Source organism: Mustela nigripes, chromosome 3 (genome assembly GCF_022355385.1).
Source record: "Mustela nigripes isolate SB6536 chromosome 3, MUSNIG.SB6536, whole genome shotgun sequence".
In the NCBI taxonomy this organism is placed as follows: Eukaryota; Metazoa; Chordata; class Mammalia; order Carnivora; family Mustelidae; genus Mustela; species Mustela nigripes.
Window position 1 is genome coordinate 127,826,823 of NC_081559.1, and position 21,052 is coordinate 127,847,874.

Sequence of the window (21,052 nt, forward strand, 5' to 3'; positions counted from 1 at the left end):
TCTAGGTGATCATCCCCACGGAGAAAAGTAATTATCTAATTTACTTTCTAGCTAACATTCAGGAAAATAAATATAATATTAAGCTCTCACAAATATTAAGTCTTCTATAGCAACGTTAAACATTTTTTAAAAGACTTTATATATTTGTTTTAAGAGAGAGAGAGAGGACAAGTGAGGGGGGGGGAGCAGAGGGAGAGGAAGAAGCAGACTTCCCACTGAGCAGGGAGCCCAATGCTGGGCTCCATCCAGGACCCTGGGATCATAACCTGAGCTGAAGGCAGATGACTGACTGAGCCACTCAGGCTCCTAAAGTTAAACATTTTTGTTAGCATCTGCCTTGCACCTAATATTTTCAAAATATAGTTGTTTTTTCCTTACTTTTCCTTGATTACCCCCTTGAGAAATATGGATTCATTTGCTTTGATGCAAAATGATACACAGGACTGTCCAGCTAAACCTTGATTCATATAGGAATTATTAGAACTCATTTAGGAAAATATATCACCAGAATTTCCATCTCAGACCATATTTTGAAAATCATCAGCCCTAGCAGAGGAGAAAAAGTTTCCCCCTGGATAGAACACAATTGAATTTTGTACACTTAATGTCCTGCTACCATCATCATGATGCAAGCAGTATGACTAAGAGGGTTATCCCTATAATTCATGCAATTACAAATACTGCCTCCTATTGGGATGTGTTTTCCAATTCACAAAGCTCCTTCACACATTGTTTTGCACAATTCTTGCAACAACCCTCTACAAAGAGGAGCAGGAAATTAGCCTTTACTGAACTTCGGCCTCCTTATTTGGTGGGGGGATGTCAAGCCCTGGGTGGATGTCAAGCCCTGGAGTAAAGCCCTTTTGCCACTTTACCAAAATAGGGTTCTTCCCATGTCCAGAGATCAAAATGCATCAGGGGCGATACAGATGGAGCACATATTCCTCTCCACCTTGTCTTAGACATCATTGTCAGATAATAGGCAAAGTGTAGTCGTTAACTATGAGAACGATGCCATGATTATTTTAATAATTAACTTGGAAAGAAGTTAAAGGGATGAAGAGATAAAGAAACATGCTCAGATGCAATGTTACTGCACCTGTGAATAAAACGTAGATATTTGGTAGTAAACTATTTGCAAAAGCATTTTGTAGCTTAAGGAGGTCTTTTAAAAATTCCCAAGAAAAAAACCTGTAAACTCTTGATGATATTGAATGTGGAGTTAAGAGGTTTTGAGACAGAGCTGGCTTAAAAGATTTAACTGCTGGGGCACCTGGGTGGCTCAGTGGGTTAAAGTCTCTGCCTTTGGCTCAGAACATGATCTCAAGGTCCTGGGATCGAGCCCCGCATCGGGCTTGCTGCTCAGTAGGGAGCCTGCTCCCCCCCCCTGCCCCGACTCTCTGCCTACTTGTGATCTCTACCTGTCAAATAAGTAAACTCTTAAAAAAAAAAAAAAGATTTAACTGCTAATATTAAGAGACTTCTGCTGCAGCAGAAAAATTAGAATAAGGATAAGCACTGTGATTTCAGAGTGATCAAGAGACTTCTCACTGCTCCTTTTAAGAAACAGTCTCACTGGCAACCCCATCTTATCTCTACATGGTTATCTGGTTACATATCACATCTTTTTTCTTATAGGAGTCTAGGATCTAGGTTTTAGAATCGTCACTAAAAATTTAAAGCACAAAGTAGTCACTTTTTGAAGCTTAAATATCTTCTCATTGATAAAGGGCTTACTATTTTCCACTGTTTTGCATCTCATTTGTATTATGTTGTTGCTTAATTTTAAAGCCTCAGGTGACAATATTGGCTTCTCTGCTCATAAAAACAATAGAACCTAAAAATGAGCCACTATTTATTATCTCTAAGTGCTCACAGTATAATAATGAAAATCCTTAGATAAACCATGAATAACTCCTAATTAATATAAATGTATTATTCTTTGGGGGGGATGCTGAAGTTTTCTACTAACTGTTTACTAATACAATTCCTTACATTTCATTGGCAGTTTGTCATTCCTATAGTGCTTTCATGTATATTATCACACTTGTGCTTTTAATTATCAATCAAAAACTGATACAGTCCATAACTGACTATATAAATATGCTGTGCATATTGTAGAAAAAGGATCAAAACCTCTAAATATCCATTTTTCATCTGTTCCTTTTGATACAAGTGATAAAATACTCTGATGGAATTGTGATTATAAACAATACAGAAAATAATTGTTCTATGAGTTATTAAACAATGCCTGGTAGAGGTATTATGAAGGGCACGTATTGCATGGAGCACTGGGTGTGGTGCATAAACAATGAATTCTGGAACACTGAAAAGAAATAAAATAAAATAAAATGAAAAAATATAAAAACCTAAATAAGTTAGTAGAACGAACAAATTCTGGAAATGTCTTCTTCTGCTCTCATTTCTCCAATTTACTTAAAGTAGCTGAATTGTTCATGACCATTTTGGCTCGCTTAGAAACCTTGAGAGAAGATTCGTGGAAACTTCCCATGAGAGATAACAAACTCTAGTAAGCACTTTAACCCACTGAGCCACCCAGGCGCCCACTAGTAAGCACTTTAAAAAAAATCATTCTATTTAGGATAATTTTAGATTTACAAAATTATTTTGAAGATAGCAGAGAGGGTTTCCCTATACTCTGCATCCAGTTTCCCCTATTTTTAACATCTTCTATTAGTATAGAATATTTATTACAACTAATAAAACAATATTGATACATTTTAATTTACTAAGTCCATAATTTATTCAGATTTCCTTAGTTTCTATCCGATATCTTTCTTCTGTCTCAGGATCCCCCAAGATACCACATTACATTTAATCTTCATGTCTTCTTAAGCGCTCCTTGGTTGTGACAGTTTCTGAGACTTCCCTTGCTTTTTAATGACCTTGACAATTTTGAGGCATGTTGGTCAAGCATTTTATAGAATGTTCTTCAGCTGAAATTTGTCTAATGTTTTCCTCTTGATTAATTTGGGGCTATGATTTAGAAGGAAGATCACAGAGGTTAAGTGCCACTTTCATTACCATATCAAGGGACAATTCTATCAATACAAGTTATCTCTGTTGATGTTGATGCCCAAATCACCTACCCAAAGTATTGTTTGTCAGGTTTCTCCAGGGTAAACTTACTTTTTTCTACTTTCCATCCTGTACTCTTTGGAAGGAAGTCACTACGTTCAACCTACACTTAAAGAGTGGGGATTTATGCTCTAAGCTCCTTGAGGGCAGAGAATGTGCATGAAGTATTTGATCTGAGAGGTATTTTTAAAATTATAAAAACCTGGGAGGATTTCACAACTCAAAAGTGTTGTAAGGAAGACTGAAGAAAAAGTTTAGGGAATTTATGTAAGGAAACCAAGAAGTAAGGAATTCAAGATAATGATCATAATTAAGGTCTGAGATCAGGTTGCTCTCCTCAACAAGGGTTAAATCTGATGACTTGAAACACATTTTATTCAACTTTTTTCCTGCTCATCCAGTTCATCTGGAAGAGCGAAGCATTGGAACATTTGGAAACTATAATGAAGTCCAGAATCCTTTTACTTTTCTCTTGAGACCATCCCATGAGTATAATACTTCATTAACTGACAATGCCTATCCTGCAGTAAGTTTCTGGTGTTGAAAATGCATAAAATGGTTTCCTCATTTCCAGACAGAGTTCTGTATCTTTTCTTGCGAGTGGATACAAGTGGATAAGTGATGAGAAGAGGGGTTAGCTCTAATCTGTGATACAGCTCTTGACTTTGTTAACTAACCCTTGATATTAGAGAGCTACTGCTGTGTAACAAATCATCCCCAAACTCAGTGGTTTAAAAAAGTAATCATTTATTATTGCTCATGCATCTGAGTTCATATATCATATCTGAGTTCATCTGAGTTCATGCATCTGGGTAGCTCTGCTTCTCATGATCTGCTCTTTGGCTGGGGAGTCACTGGTTTGTGTTCCTCAACCTTCTCTTTGGTCCAGCACACTAGCTGTAGCATGTTCTTAACCATGGCAAGGTCCAAAGGCAAAAGAACAAGTAGTAATGTTCTCAATCTATCATAGCCTATTTCTTGAAACACTTTCTCTCTTTTTTTTAACCCAATACTATCTCAATCCTCTTATTTTTTACTTCTTTGATTCTTCTTCCTTTGACTCAATACTATAAATAAGCTCTATCTAGGGTTGATCTTTTTAGTCCTGATTTTCTCCATGTGTGTGATCTTCCCAAGTAAGCTTATCTATGGTCAGATTTCTAATTCCCTAATGGCCATTCCAGTTTACTACTAGGCATTTCCATATTTTCATTATCTTTTGTTCCCTTTTTCCAACAAAAAAAAACCAAAGTCTTTTTGTGCAAAGTTTTTTTGTTGGAAAAAGACTTTGTTCGATGTGGATGCAAAAATAGAAACAAGGTCCTAATGAAAACCTATCCTACATCAATAGGAATTTGATATCTCTTAGAGTTAAAATAGAATACATCTGAAACAGTTAAAACAGTAATGATGAGAAGAATATTAAAAACCATTTCCTATGAGAAATGGTTAAAGTTACTATTTCTTTTAATCAAGAAATTATCTAAGGCATCAGGATCACCATGTTTACATGGTTGAAGCTATGTGACAAGGGAAGACCTGAGGTTTTTCTTTTGTAGCAGAACTATACCCAATAGGTAGATCTGAGCAGTGGGTGGGGATTTTAGCTTGATATAAAGAAAAAAAATTACTAAACAGAACTGTACAGAAGCAGAATCAGCTGTGTATCTTTATTTTTCAATTATTGTCTCTCATCTTTCCTGAAATATCTTATTCCCCCTTCTCCCAAATATCCATCAAAATCCTATCCATCCATCAAGATTTATCCCAAGCTTTCTTTCATCCCTCCATAAACTTCTACCTCACTGCTCAAATTTTTTATTGATCCCTTTCAACTCATATTGCTAATTTCCTAGCCCGCCCCAACTAAATCAAGGGCTCTCTGAAAATAGAAATAAAACATACTATTTTATAACCTTAAATATAAAACACAATGCTGAGCTTATAATAGACATTCAGTAAATTCTTATTGATTTACTGTTCGATCACAAGCTTCCTGATTTTAATCTGGAATTGTTGAAGTTGGTTAGACTTTGAACCAGGCTGAAATACCCAAGAAACTGATTATTTCTTTTTTTTTTTTTTTAAGTTTTAGGATTTTAAATTTATTTATTTGACAGAGAGATAGAGAACATAAGCAGACAGTCTATTGGGCAGAGGGAGAGGGAGAAGTAGGCTCTCTGCTGAGCAGGGAGCCCAATGCAAGGCTCCGTCCCAGGACCCTGGGATCATGATCTGATCTGAAGGCAGTTGCTTAACCAACTGAACAACCCAGGCCTCCCTGAACCTGAACATTTCACATGTACTTCACAGAAGAGAAGCCTTCTGATTTTTAACATTAAACCTGAAGAAAGTAATGAATTTGCCATTATTTGCCATCCAATATTATATTTTTCTACTTATCAAAAAAGCCACTGAGTTTAGAGATCCTCTTAAGATTTATCGCTCAGCTTATTTGTTGGGAAAATTAGCGGAATAAAAATGCCATCATTTCTTCATGTCTGAAAATTATTTAACACAAAGATCATCTAATGAATGGGGATATATGACATAAGGAACACATATAGCACTGAAGAGCTGTCACTCTCTTTTCTATTCAGGTCTGCCTGTTGTCATAGTTACTGATGTACTCAAAGCGATTTCCCTCCTGAATCACACTCTGCAAACCTTCAATGAAAATAAGCTCTTCTTCCTGCTTTATTTTTCTCTATCCAAGAACGTAAGCTAAAAAACAAAAACATGTCTCAAACAACAACAACAACAAAAAACATCCATTGCATGGATATGTTTATACATTGAGCAACATTTTAAACATAAAAAAGGAATAAGGGGTTTAATCAAAATAAGTGCTCCTGATTGAGGTCTCACCTCATTTGTTCAGCAATGATTCACTGAGGAGCTAGGTGCTGAGGACACAGCTGTGATTATGGCCCAGTCCCTACCCTCAAAGTTAACAGAGCTCCGTGAGGGAGACAGATAAGTAAGGGATGCATTTCAGTGAAATGCAATCAGTTTTGTGCCAGACGCAGAGTATGGAAGCCAAACGAGACACTAAAGAGGGATACCTCTTAAAGTGTGGGGTGCTGAGGCTGTTGGATCAAAGGGAGACTTCCCTCTGGTGAATCTTAAAGTATAGTTCCTGCAAAGTTGGGCAAATGTTTTTTCAGCCACTTTGGGTACAGGACAGCTGTGTTGCCCTGCAGGTCAGGTTCATAGAGGAGCAGTGTGAGGCACGCATCCCTCTATGCACGTACCACCTGCTAATATTCACACCCAGCTTCTCCTTTCTGTTTTGGCTACAGGAACTCCTTCACAGATATCCTCCGTGCCATCTTGCTGTCTCTGGAAGTCCTTATTGAAGATCCGGAGCTTCAGATAAATGGCTTCATTTTAATTATAGACTGGAGTAACTTTTCCTTCAAACAAGCCTCCAAACTGACCCCCTCCATCCTCAAACTGGCTATTGAAGGGCTGCAGGTATGTTCAACAAATGGACAGTACGAATCTGTGGGACAATGTCCTTTTTTCTTATTTCAACTAAAATGATATTTGTCCTTGGGAATCGTGAGGGAAAACTTAGATTCAGTTCACCTATGAATCTTCCACATTTTCACTTCAGCCTGAGAGTTTTTTTTTACTTAGTCTTCATTTTCATTAACAGCTCCAAATTACTGTTACCACAGGCACAAATTACCTACTGTAGCAATTATGAATAAAGCTGAGATGTTTAGCCTAATCCATCTGAGAGTTCACAAAAATTAAAACTAGAAAACATCTGCTCCATGAGCATGTCCTACATAGGGGGTGGCATGGGGGCCTTCCCAGGTTTCTAGAAGCAGTTTTGCATTGAGGAAATGCATCCTGTGGGTCCTCACTTCCCAGAATGCATTGTGCTCGAAGTGTTTGTACTAAAGAAATCATTTCAGTGCCAGCAATGTCGGCAAAGGAAGTGGACAAAACTCTACTTTTTGCTCCTATGACCAGCTGTAAGGACTTTGGGGAATGGGAATTTGTGCGATGTGGAGGTCAGGAGTAGTCAGTCTCTGAGGTCTCTCCTGTGTTTAAAAACCAGTGATTCTATGAAAAGTAACAAAGTCGGACAATCCCGCATAGCTCCCTGGTGACAACATTATTATAGTACAAGGTATAGGCACAGTTCCAGAAGAATAAAACTCATGCCCCTTCTTAATTTTGTAGGAAGATTGACAATGGGGTGACCTCCCCCATAGATGGCAGTTATGTGTAGAAAACAAAATATGTGCTAATTCTCAGATCAGCAGCTGTTACTTACGTGCTTTAAAGTGCAAAAGTAGGAGACCCATTTCCATTGCGTGTCATCCTCTAGTGTGATGAGTTATTGATGAGTCTGTTTCACAGAATGAGCTAGGGCTTATTCGTATTTGGCCTCCAACCGATAACTAGCAGCATGTGGGCCCGTGATAAAGGTGTTTACTGAATGGATCTTATTTTATTAAAATGGTTTCCTATTTCAAGGGTAGGAAAAATAAAGCAGGCATTTCAGGAAAGGAGGAACTCTTCCACAAATGCCCCATTATCATGGGGGACATCAGGCAGTATATTGGGGGCACATTTTTGAAGTTGCTTTTGCATTTCTAGATTACACAGAATGTCGTGTCTTGCCTCAACCATACCAATCATAGACTGGTCTGTCCTTTACTATCAGCCACTTTTTCTGAACTTTAGCTCCTTTTCTCCAAACTCCTCTCATCCAAGTCTCTGAACGTCTGACCTCTCTCTCCTTACAGCTTTTATCAAAAGCTGTACAGTAAGCTGCAAGGTTTATTTCAGACCTGATAACTATGCTGACCATAATTCCAGGATCTTCTGTGGTAGTACAAGCTTCATTTAATTTTATCCTCTTTTGAAAAGATAATTCATTACATGTGTAAGTAGCTGTGATTCAAGCTCTGTGTATTTATAAGATTTTTTTTTCATAAATCAGGAAGGGAAATGTCCTTTATCCAACACTGTGTTCCAATTTTTCTTTCTGAAAAATGTGTGGATTATATAATATGTCCCTTGGCAACTTCACCTGGCTGATGTGGGTCTTACTGAGTTAATGCAAGTGAAATGTGTTTTAAAAGGTAAAGTTATACATAAGCTTGTGAGATACCTTTTGGGAGAAATACTAGATGGCTCCCATGTGGGACTTCTCTTGTACCAGGGCCTGGGATGATTTGTACAAAGTCCTATAGCTCTGGTTAAGGAATAACTTCTCCTGGAAGAAGGGGAGATGCATGAGGTCAGGGTCAGAGTGAAGAGAAGGTACCTCCTCCCATCATCTCACAAAGCAATGGCCTGACCCTCTTTACTACTTTCTCCTTATATAACCTCCCCTGGCTGTGGGAAAGTATCAGGCTAATCTGGAGTCAGCCTGCCTGGGTTGGAATACAGCTTTTTCTGGGAATTCTGCCAGTGAAACCTGGGAAACCTGAGGAAGATTCACCTTCTAGGAGAAGGAAGCCAATGGTCCCAGGGGAAAAGGAGCTTGGGTGTAGTTCCTCCATCAAGGATATAGGAAGGCTTCCTGGACTGTCTAGCTGTTGTCTTGGCAACTGTGAAGAATCCCTAGGGGTCACTGCAGACTGGTACTTCTTTCACTTCACAGAGGGCAGTCAGATCTGGCCAGCTGCTGGTGACTTCTCACACTAGGCTATCCTCTCTCCGGCTTTGGAGATATTCAGGTCCTCTCCTCCCCACCCCCACCATGGGCTCTCCCAGTGATCTTTGTTGCAGGGAATATTTCTATCCACAGACATTAAACCCCTTCGACATAAAAAGTCATAACTGGTACTAAGCAGAATTCATGCCTTCATGCTTACAATTATTGAACAAGGACGATCCCATACAGGTCTCCGTTTGTCAGCCATGAAGATTCAAGATAAATTCTACAACACTACTGACCGGGTGAAGGCTCAGACATTTTGTAGAGAAAGGGAAAGCGATGCAAGGCCAGTGCCAGTGAGAGAAGAGAAGGCGCTGGTCTTTCTTCTGTGTACCCTCTAAGAGGCTTGAAGAGGTTCAAGGGTTTGCTAGACATGTGGGATATCACAAGGGGGTGAGGTCCTATTTCCAGTGAAGAGAACTTGCTCTCTCTGCTCTTCTGACTTTTGTAGAGTAGATGTGAGACAGCAGCTTCATCAGGAGGAATAATCAAACCACTTTTGGGCTAGGCCATCTGGTTTGGGGTTTTAGCTATTTATAGGAGCTGTCTCAGATTACCTGCTGCTCAAACCCTAGATAATTTGGGGTCCTGGGTATGACGGTCCCCACACATAGGTAATACAACACCTCCCACAGGGAGAAGGGGGTGGGAGCTCATTGCTCAGGCAGTGAGAATTTAGAACCATTTTTGGTCAATCCCACACCTTATATCACAACCTAGTTCTCAAACCCGGAGTTTTCACCCTTTTACCTCCATTCTTAGTTCTCTGTAAAGACGGTTGTTCAGTGCAACCTTCAATTACTAATTGTTGCATGTTGAGTTCTTGAAAAGCAGATTCTGACAGAGATTAGCAGGTTGGGGTTTATTGGGACGTGCTCTTGGGGTCAACTCCTGTGGAAGGGAAGCTGTGGAAGAAAGTTTGCCAGCAGGAGAAGCTAAGCTGTGGTTCAGTCATTTCCAAAGAAAGCCTCAGGTGTTGTGAGGCTAAAATGACCCTTCAGATTATTCCGTGACTGGGGCCAGGGATAGGAATTTGGTATTCCCATGTTGTTCAGTCATTGGGTACCGGCTGCCCTGTGAATTTGGGCAAAATGAGTCTGTTCAGCCTGAAGTCCCAGAGGGCACTCTTATCTGCCATCTTTCTGCTGGCAACATCCCCAGCAACTGGAGAATAAATCTTCAGTCCTGCATGGGGCATGACGGTATATCAGAATCTCTACCGTAATAAGCAAAAGGTATTTGGAATATCCTGTCATGTAATGTCAGGCAGCGTCCTTTAGCTTGCATCTGGGTGCTTCATTGCTTTTTTTCTTCATTACATACAATCTCCAGTCAGAACCAAAGTGGAAATAATACCGAGTAATATTGAGATGATGGGCACTGGGCTGGCAGATCAGTGTCAGCTTCCTATCTGGGTCCACCCGTTGTATTTCTGTCTCAGAAGTCAATTCTATATATTCAGTTGATCCTTGATAAAGGAGGAAAGGCAATGCAATGGAGCCGAGAGAGTCTTTTCAACAAATTGTGCTAGAACTGGACATCCATGTGCCAAAGACTGAAGATACAGATCTTATACTCTTCACAAAAATTGCCACAAAATGGATCACAGACCTAAGTATAAAACTCAAAACTATAGAAATCTCATAAGATAACATAAGGAAAAAAAAAAAAAAAAACCTATGTGACCTTGGTTATGGCAATGATTTTTTTTACACACACCACCAAAGGCACAATCCTTGACAGAAATAATTGGTAAGTTAGACTTCATTAAAATTAAAGACTTCTGCTCTGCAAAAGACCATGTCAAGAGAATAAGAAGAAAAGACACGGACTGGGAGAAAAATTTGCAAAGATACATCTGATTGAGGACTATTATCCAAAATGTACAAAGAAATCCTAAAACTCAACAGTAAGAAAACAAACCATCCAATTAAAAAATATCAGCCTACAACCTGAATAAACACTCACCAAGGAAGACACATAGATGGCAAATAAACATATGAAAAGATGGTCCCCATCATATTCATCAGAGAAATGCACATTAAAACAACATTGAGATACCACTCTACACGTAATTAGAATGGCCAAAATCCAGAACAACAGTAGCACCAAATCCTAGCCAGTTTGTGGGGCAAGAGAAACTCTCATTCATTGCTGGTGAGAGTGCAGTTTTGGAAAAACTAAACCTACTCTTACCATCTGATTCAGTAATCCCACTCCTTGGTATTTACCCAAAGGAGTAGTAAATGTATATGCACACGAATGTTTATAGGAAATTTATTCTTTAATTGCCCACACCTGGAAGGAACCAAGATATCCTTCAGTAGGTGAATGGATAAATAAACTGTGAGTCAAGACAATGGACTGTTACTTTTTGCCAGGAAGAATGGAGCTATCAAACCATGAAAAGACATGGAGGAATCTGAAATGCATGTCACGAGGTGAAAGCTGTCAATCTGGAAAGGCTGCGTACTACATGATTTCAACTGTTTGACATTCTGAAGAAGGCAAAGCTATAGAGACAGTAAAAAGATCATGGGAACCCGGAGTTGTGGGTGGGCGTGAGGAGGGATGAACAGACTGGGCCCAAAAAGGTTGTGTGATGCTATAATGAGGGACACTTGTCATTATACATTTGTATAGAACATATAACACCAAGCATGAACTGTAATGTAAACTACGGGCTTTGAGTGATTTTTGTGTCAGTGTAGGTTCATCAGTTGTAACAAATTCTCCATTCCGTGGAAGGGGGGCAGGCTGATCATGGGACAAGCTACATATGTGCAGGAGCAGGGGATATGTAGGAAATCTCTGTGCCTTTCCTTCAAGTTTGCTATGAACTTAAAACTGATTTAAATAGAAAAAAAAAAAAACTTTAATTAAAAAAATGTAATTATATTGCCCCTAACAATTGTTTAAAAAAAAAAAAAAGGTATGTGCATAGAGCTTTGGTTATGTGCTTCATAGGCTGAATTATTGCGTGTAATAATAATCACATAGAAGACTGCTCTTTAAGGGATCATCAGATTTTTAGATCAAAAGTTACCCTGTATCAGCCAGTCATGAAATTCTAATAGTGTATGTATTATACATTCCTCCTGTTACAGCAATGCTTTGAGGAAATGTCATTGTTTAGAATGTTAAGTTGTCCCAGTTACATAAATATTCTATGAATATTAGTTCAAAGAACTTCGGTTAAAATACTAATTTTGAGACTGCCTGGGAGTCATTTCCTCTCGCTCAGCTGTTTGATCTCTTAAATGCAGTCCATCATGTCTCAAAGAGCCGTTGTATCTGTTCATTACAACTTGTTTAAATTTTAATCAAACTTAAAGTAATATTTATGCCACCATTTTAACCCAGCTCGGCATTATTCTCAGTTCTGCTGGGGGATTCTGGCAGAATGAACCACACACGGAAGTCCTGGGCTGGAGTTTTGTAATGTCTCCAAAATCAATTTTTGGAATCATTTCTTGTAAATTGCTGTGGCCTCACCATTGTAATCAACACCCAGCATTGATCAATGTTCAGCCAACCCCCATCCTTAAAGGGCTTATGGGTCTGGAGTGTTTTACTCGGGAAGAACTAGAGCCTTGGGCCCTGCAGGCTATTTACAAAATATTTGATTCCCTTAAGGACCAAGGCATTTGTTAAGGGTTTAAAGCAGCTTACTTTTCACTCCCTGGAGGAGAGCCTGGCAGCATTCTTCCCTTTTTTTTTTTTTTCTTTCCTCATTTCTGGGTTTAAGTCATTTTCCCCTGGCCAATCAGACACTTTTTCTGTTCATTCACTCTTCATTCAAAGCTTATGGTGTGACTGTTTTATTGTTACAGATGGTTTTAGGATATTTATATCATAAGTATCATAAATATTTGATTTATACGGTTACAAATAATTGATTTACACTGACGATGCCCCAGGCGCTTTTCACGTACTATTTAATTTCTACCATAAACCTATGAGGCAGTACTCTTTTGACACCACGTTTTACGGATGACAAACCTAAAATCTAGAGAGATCAATGCCTTGCCTGAGGTCTGTAAGTGGCAGAACTGGGATCGAAGCAGGAGGAGCTGGACTCTGCTCTCACCTACATCAAAGCGTGGTTGTACCAGCAGCGACAGCTCCTGGGAACGGTTTGGAACATTTAAAATGTTCAAACGTTTTTGATAGAGTTATCTCCCTTTCTCCTCCTCCCTCCTCAAACTCCCAGCAGCGTGGAGCCAGTGTAGTGTGAAAGGAGGTCCACTGCTTTTCCAACGTTTAGCCTGAAAGTGGGAGTGGACTTGCAGCAACGCTCAGAGGCTCAGCCACGTGCAAATCATCTCTCTCCTGAGCGTCCCTTTTAGTATGACCCTTTTTGTTACACTGCTTCCTACCTTTGTCCATTCCCTCGACCCCCTTCCCACGTCCTACTGTTTCTCCGCTTTACTAAAACGTAGGATATGTTCGCTTGCCTTTGGAGCATCCGAAATGCCCTACTCAACTGAAAGGCCAGAATGGTAAAAAGTCTGTCAAGTCAGTGGGCAACATGACAGTTCTCAAGGGTGAATGAATGGGTGGTGGGATTAGAAATTTGGCAAGGCAGGTGGGGCAAATGCATCTCAAGTTCGTAGTAGGTTCGTACTGAATCAAAGAGTCAGTGAGTCAGAGAAGTGGATGTACTGACTCCTGATGTATCCATTCAACACAGAATGCGGGTACTCTCTCACTAAACAGGATTTACAGCAGAGAATGGAGCCCACCAGGCTTCCCGAAACCTACAGGCTGTGGCTCTTTTATGCAAAGTGTAGTCCACACACCAGCAGGATCAGCATCACTAGGAGCTGGTTAGACATGCAGAATCTCAGGCTGGGCTGCTGAATCAGAATCTGCATTCCAAACAGTTCTCCAGGAAGGCCGCATGAACGTTTAAGTTGGAGAAACATGACTGCAACAGATGGGATTACAGCATAACGTGAGCTCGCCCTCAAGGGCATCAGATTCTCCTGGAGGGAACGGCATGACTCACCTCACTGGACCTCGTTCCCAGAGTTTCTGAGTCCAAAGATCTGGAGCAGAACTCATGGGTTCACATTTCAAGGACATTCCCAGGTGTTGCTGCTGCTGCTATAACCACCAGCTGCTACAACCACATTTCGACGTAGGCGGGCAGCCCCTCCAACTACCTGGGCTTCCATCCTGGTTCTGCCACTTAAAGACCTCAGGCAAGTCATTGATCTCTCTAGGTTTTAGTTTTGTCATCTGTAAAATGTGGTGTCCTAGCTGTGCTAGGTAGAGATGGACCAGTACGTGAATGATGCCTGGGACCAAGCGTCATAGTCTGCGCTCACTGAATGACGAAGCGTTGTTGAAAGAATGAAGAACCAGTCCGCATCCTTGGGCTCCTGTGGGTCTAACATATGGATTTAAATGCGGTTGCTCTCCATTGTCCCAGTTCTGTCTGTGTGGATCCTTGAAATGAGATCTTACCAACTCACTCCCTGGCCCTGAAGAGGGGACTCCCTCTCCTTGCTCAGCTTAGTTAATGACTTAGGTCCAGGCTGTGGTACTGGAGGTGCTGCTTCTTTCTATTCAGGTGGTGTGATCCTTTTAATTATCACCAGCCAGTCTACTGCCCACGCTTTTGTGGCGGGGAGATAAATGGGGTTAAAATCGCCTCTTTCATTCTGCAGGACTCTTTAGCAATAACAATTACGGTGTCTTTTAGTGATCCTGACAGTTGTCATGTATTCAAGAATATTAGATGAAACAGATTGAAGGAAAAGGATATTTGTAATTCCGCCAAGAAGTTTCTTAATTCATGTTTCCTAAACACTCCAGGTATGTTTGAAGAACACTGTCCCTCCAGACAAACTGCTTTTTACCTTCTCAGCCGCAAAGCTGCAATTCTGAATTTGCAATAGTGCAATATGTTATTATGGAATTATTAGAGGAATAAAATATCTCCTTTAATGCTCTACCTTGTTAAGTATCAATTAAACTCAGGGAGATAATTAGGGCTAATGACACTCCGGTGATCCCGATGGCAAACAGGATGGCCTATTTAAAACAGTTCCAATTAAATAGGTGTATCTCTGGCATATTTTTGATAAATAGTTTTTTCTGGACTCTTCTGCATTATAGATCTAGCCAGTGCCCTGAATCATCCACTTAAGAAACAGTTACTAGGTCTTTACTTTGAGTCAGTCACTAAAGTAAACAGATGCTGTCCCTGCTTTCAAAAGGTCATGATTCGGGGCACCTGGGTGGCTCAGTGGGTTAAGCCGCTGCCTTTGGCTCGGGTCATGATCACAGGGTCCTGGGATCGAGTCCCGTATCGGGCTCTCTGCTCAGCAGGGAGCCTGCTTCCTCCTTTCTCTCTCTCTGCCTGCCTCTCTGCCTACTTGTGATTTCTCTCTGTCAAATACATAAATAAAATCTTTAAAAAAAAAAAGAAAAGGTCATGATTCAAGGGGGCTTGGGATGCTCAGTTGGTTAAGTGTCTGCCTTCGGCTCAAGTCATGAGCCCAGGATCCTGGGATTTATCCCTGCATCAGGCTCCCTGCTTGGTAGGGAGACTGCTTCTCCCTCTGCCTGCCACTCCCCCTGCTTGCACTCTTTGTGTGTGTGTGTGTCTGTGCACATGTGTCAATAAATAAATAAATAAAACCTTAAAAAAAAAAAGAGGTCATGATTTTAAACAGAGGCAGACCCATAAACAAATGATGAAAACAATGAGCATATGAAGAAAGGGGGATATGCTCCAGATTAATAAATTCCAACCCAGGCAGGAGGTGTTAGAAATGGCATCCTGGGGGTGCCTGGGTGGCTTAGTTGATTAAACATATTACTCTGGGTTTCAGGTCAGGCCATGATCTTGGGGTGGTGAGATCAAGCTCCACAAGAGGCTCCATGCTCAGCACAGAGTATTCTTGAGATTCTGTCTCTCCCTCTCTTCCTACCCCTTCTCAGGCTTGCTCGCTCTCTCTCTCTCTCTGTCTCTCAAAATAAGTAAATAAATTTAAGGAAAGAAGGAAAGAAAGAAAGAGAGAGAGGAAGAAAGGAGGGAAGGAGAAGAGTGGGGGGGAGGAGGGAGGAAGGACATCCTGAGTGAGGCGTACATCAGCTGATTCTTAGCAAACGTGTCCAGAATAGCCGAGAGAAGACAGGCAGAGGTGATAGTATAGGCAAAGACATAGAAGCAAGGCATACTCAATAAGAGAGAGAAACAGAATTAATTTTGTATTCCTGGAGTGCACAATGACCAGGCAAGGAGCTTGTGTGCTCTAAGGACACTGGGGGTCACTGAATATATTGAAGCAGAAGGGCAAACAAAAATTTATATTCACATGGGATCACTTTGGTGGGTATGAGCAGGGAAGATTCAAAGGCAGGAGAATAATTAAAAGGCAGGTGCAATAATTCAAATTAGAAATAATAAGACTCTATGGAATACTATGCAGCCATCAAAAGAAATGAAATATTGCCATTTGCGACAACATGGATGGAACTAGAGCGTATCATGCTTAGCGAAATAAGTCAAGCGGAGAAAGACAACTATCATATGATCTCCCTGATATGAGGAAGTGGTGATGCAACATGGGGGCTTAAGTGGGTACGAGAAGAATAAATGAAAGAAGATGGGATTGGGAGGGAGACAAACCATAAGTGACTCTTAATCTCACAAAACAAACTGAGGGTTGCTGGGGGGAGGGGGTTTGGGAGAAGGGGGTGGTATTATGGACATTGGGGAGGGTATGTGTTTTGGTGAGTGCTGTGAAGTGTGTAAACCTGGTGATTCACAGACCTGTACCCCTGGGGATAAAAATATATGTTTATAAAAAATAAAAAATTATATTAAAAAAAAGAAATAATAAGACTCTAAATATGGGTGATAAAAGGGATTTAATAACTATCTAAGAAGTGAAATAAGGCAGAGCTTGGCGGTTGGATGCTTGGGAATGGGAAGTGGTGGAGTCAAGGTAAGAGCTTAGGTGTGCAGCTAGGGTGAGGGGTGGTTGGTGGTGTTGACCAATGAGACCATGCAGACAGTAATGACAGGTGTGGGGAAACAGTGCCCATTAATTGAATGTTCCACAGTTGCATTTAGGATCCCATGAAATATTTGAATTGTTTGTATTATGTCTGAACTGAGGGAAGAATTCTACATGGGGTCTAGAGGATTGGTGATATTTGAAATTATAGGAAAGGAAAAAAAAATCATTCAGAGAAAAGCTACAGAGTGATGAATAATAACCCAGGTGATCAGCAATGCAAATGAACACGTTAGATGAAGAGGAGCCCAAGAAGGAGAGAAGGGAGGTTGAGATGGGGAGTTGTGAGAAGAATCACAAGCTCATCTCCTGACAGAGGCTGAGGGAGTGGGGCTTCAAGGAGGGAAACCATTTCAGTGTGACAGTGGGAGTGGCAGCTAAAGAGCTCTGGTTTGAGGAGGAGATAGAAAAATGCAAACAACTCTATCAGGAAATACGTCCAGGAAGCCATATCCGGTGGTAGGTAGAGGAAAGTGGAGAAGAGGGAACAGGAAGATGGTAACAGAAGAAGTATTCCATCTTACTTTTCCATTGGACAAGACTTCCCAGCAGCAAAATATATTCAGGGCCTTCACACAGCTGTGGAAGATCAGTCTTGACAAAGGATTGACCTTTGTGAATTGTTTAGTTCCAGGTTAATATTTCTCAGTTCACCAACATAGAGATCTCTGCCTTTCGTTATTATGAAATGAAGTGTGACATAGCTATCAAGGGACTCTGTTCTGAATATATTATGTATTTGTAGGAATATGGACTACTATGCATTTCTAGTCCTGTCGGTGTCCAAGGGGACCTTGTGCTGCAGAGTTAATCAGAATTCAGCAGTCTTGAAGGGCTCCCCATTGAATGAACCTGTGTGGAAAACCTTGCCCTGTAATCCCTATTCTCCGGTGATTAAGCCATAGGTATTAAAATGATACACATTTCCAAAAAACCAATCAGAGCTCTTTGATTGTATGGGATGGAAAAGCAAATCAAATCTGGCTCAAACAAAACAAAAATGGAGGGGAGGGACATTTACATAACAGAAAGGTTCAGAGCTAGTCTACCTTCCAGGCTTGACTGGTCCTGGAGTTGAAGTTGAAATAATGCCATCAGAGCTCTTTTCTCTGTGCATCTCTCAGTTACACTTTCTCTATACCTACTCCCTTTTCAGAAAGGCTTTTTCCAATGAATGACAATGAAGACTTTGACAGTTCCAGACACAAGTGACCTCTTTTGTCTGCACTCTTGGCAGGAGTGAGGGGATGGGAGGTGCTCTGGCCAGACCAGATTATGAGTCCACTCAAAACCTTACACCTGAACTGCATAGACTAAGAATGGTGGAGGGGTGGCCCCCAAAAGATGTTGAGAAATGACAAAAATTTTTGCTTAGAAATTTAAGGTAGAAAATTAGAGAGAAGTTTTATTGCAGTTCTTTACTTACTGTCCAATGTAGCAACAAGAATTAGGAAGTTGAATTTGTTTCTATTTGGCAACTAATTCCATGGATAACCTTGGGAAAATGGCTTAACATCTGTACATGTAAGGTTCTTTATCGGCAAAAACTAACCGGATTGGGCTAGAGTGGTGGTTCACAAACTTTATCACACACCGAAATCACTAGAGTGCTTATTAAAATTTTGGTTAGAGAGTCCCAACCTTGGAGGGTCTGGTTCAGTTGGTTGGCAGAGGTGGGTGAGTGGAAAACATTTCCAAAAAGTTCCCAGGTAATCTTAATGTGCTGGACTGGGGGCCACTCTTGACAAGACTGAACTAAGTAATTTCTTACAACCCTTTTTATCACTTAATGTTACAAATCTATAATTTTAACCTCCAAGGGATAGCCTTGATGCCTATGTTAAGGATGGGAAATACGCTTTTCCCACAAAACAAATCTAAATACCGCTGACCCTTGAAAAACACAAGTTTTCCAGTGTGTGGGTCCATATGTGGATTTTTAAAAAATAAATACAGTACAACACTATAAATGTATTTTTTCTTCCTTATGAGTTTCTTAATAACGGCATTCTTTTCGCCAGCTTCCTTTATTGTAAGAATACAGCGTATAATACATATAACATACCAAATATGTGTTAATCAACTATTTATGTTATCAGTGGGACTTCTAGTCAACAGTAGACTATTTGTAGTTAAGTTTGGGGGAAGTTGAAAGTTTTGTGCAGACTTTCAACTGTGCAGTGGGGTTGGTTCCTCTAACCTCCTTGTTGTTCAAGGGTCAAGTGTAATTAGGTTGCAGTGCTAAGAAGAATTCTGAGATAAGCCCCATGCTCAGGCAGAAGAAAATGCTGGCATTCATTTGCAATGTCTGTCTTCATTATGGATGATAAAGGGGCAAGCCTGACACATACACTGACTCAGGTGTTCTAGCTGACCTCTTTAAGGGACAGTCTAGTGTTCATGGTACAAGAAATAAGGACAATCACCATAGGGCAAGACGAATGCAATGCAGAAGCTTGTATTCTCTAGTCTAGGTTAGAAAAAAGCAAACTTGACGTTGAGGGTAGTGGTGATGGCGGTGGCAATGATGCCTATCGTTAGCCTGGCACTTGACATACTTTCACCCAATGTCTTCTTTGATCCTACCAACAGCCCTGTGTAATAAGGAGATCAGGAGAGGGACAAATTGTCACCTCAAAATCAAAACATGATAAGGATGGACAGGAACAATCAGTGAAACATCAACCCTATGTAAGATTGTAGTTGACTTGGAGGCCCATCAAAGACCCCATTTTGTTGTGTCTCACCACGAGAGGTGACTTTGTGAGAATAAACAGGTGATAAAGTGCCGTCTCCATCTTCACTAAGGAAAAGCACCCGTTGCTAGGAAACCATTAAAGATTGATTATTAACTCCTTTTGGCCCAAAGACAAGATTCCAAAGTGCAGTTTTTTATATTTAGAAGGACCTAATTTTTGTGTAATAAACTTTATATTGATGTGCAATACACACTCTTAGAACCACCCACACTGTAAGTGTTCAGCCAAGTGAATTTTCTGAAAATGAAAGCATTTATTATTATTATTATCATTATTATTATTTTTAAAGATTTTATTTATTTATTTGACAGAGAGAGATTACAAGTAGGCAGAGAGGCAGGCAGAGAGAGGAAGGGAAACAGGCTCCCTGCTGAGCACAGTCTGATGCGGGGCTCTATCCCAGGACACTGGGATCATGACCTGAGCTGAAGGCAGAGGTCCTAAGGCACTGAGCCACCAGGCGCCCCAAATGAAAGCATATAAATAACCAAACATAGATCAAGAAAAAGAGCACTGCCACTTACCCGGAGACGCCCCTTTCTTCTACCAGTAACTGACTCCCAAAGGTAGCTACATGCTGACTTCCAACATTGTAGATGAATTTTTCCAGAATAATTTGATTTACAGAAAGAAAAAAATGACTTCCCTTCCATATCCAGGTGTTCTTGAGTCATTCTTCACAGTACAGCAATAATTGGTGTACTATCTGATTGTACTTTTTTTCATCAAAGATCTAAAATTATAGATGAATTTTAAGATAAAATTATTCTTGGGGCACCTGGGTTGCTTAGTCATTAAGCATCTGCCTTCAGCTCAGGTCATGATCTCGGGGTTCTGGGATCGAGCCCCGCATCAGGCTCCCTGCTCATTGGGGAGCCTGCTTCTCCCTCCCCATTCCCCCTGCTCGTGTTCCCTCTCTCTCTGTTTCTCTCTCTGTCAAATAAGTAAAAAAATCTTTAAAAACAATGATTCTTAAAAGATATTGAGGCTAAGAAACGCAGTAGCATATTCATCATTCATCGTCTTTGTGGAATTTAATTATATAGCAATTGTATCTCACAGGATATAGAATACACATATCAAATAAGTGTTAACAAAATTGCTTCATTAAGCATATACACTTCATATTTTTTTAAGAGCTAGAAAGAGTGCCCACACCCATAAGGGTTGCGTCAGGGCAGAGGAAGAGGGAGAGGGAGAATCTTAAACAGGCTCCATGCCCAAGGCAGAGCCTGATGCAAGGCTTGATCTCACGACCCTAAGGTCATGACTTGAACTGAACTCAAGAGTCAGTCGTTTCGCCCACTGAGCCACCCAGGCACCCCATATACATATGCTTCATTTTTAAGAGAGTCTCTCAAATTTTCCCTTAGTGCCCATTTATTCTCATTTTACACATGATTCTTATTGACTTAGTTGTGTGGTTTCCAACCTCACCATATATTAAAAGTCTCCAAAAAGAATTTGGCTGA

General features: G+C 40.4%; 1 protein-coding gene across 2 annotated transcripts in view; it reads left to right on the plus strand.

The window, feature by feature from the left end:
- CLVS1 (clavesin 1) overlaps window positions 1-21,052 on the plus strand; it is a 179,507-nt gene that overhangs the window by 82,477 nt on the left and 75,978 nt on the right. For both annotated transcript variants that reach the window (XM_059394639.1, XM_059394640.1), the window contains exon 3: window positions 6,402-6,576. In XM_059394639.1, coding sequence (XP_059250622.1) covers window positions 6,402-6,576 — 175 coding nt within the window. The remainder of the gene's footprint in view (window positions 1-6,401; window positions 6,577-21,052) is intronic.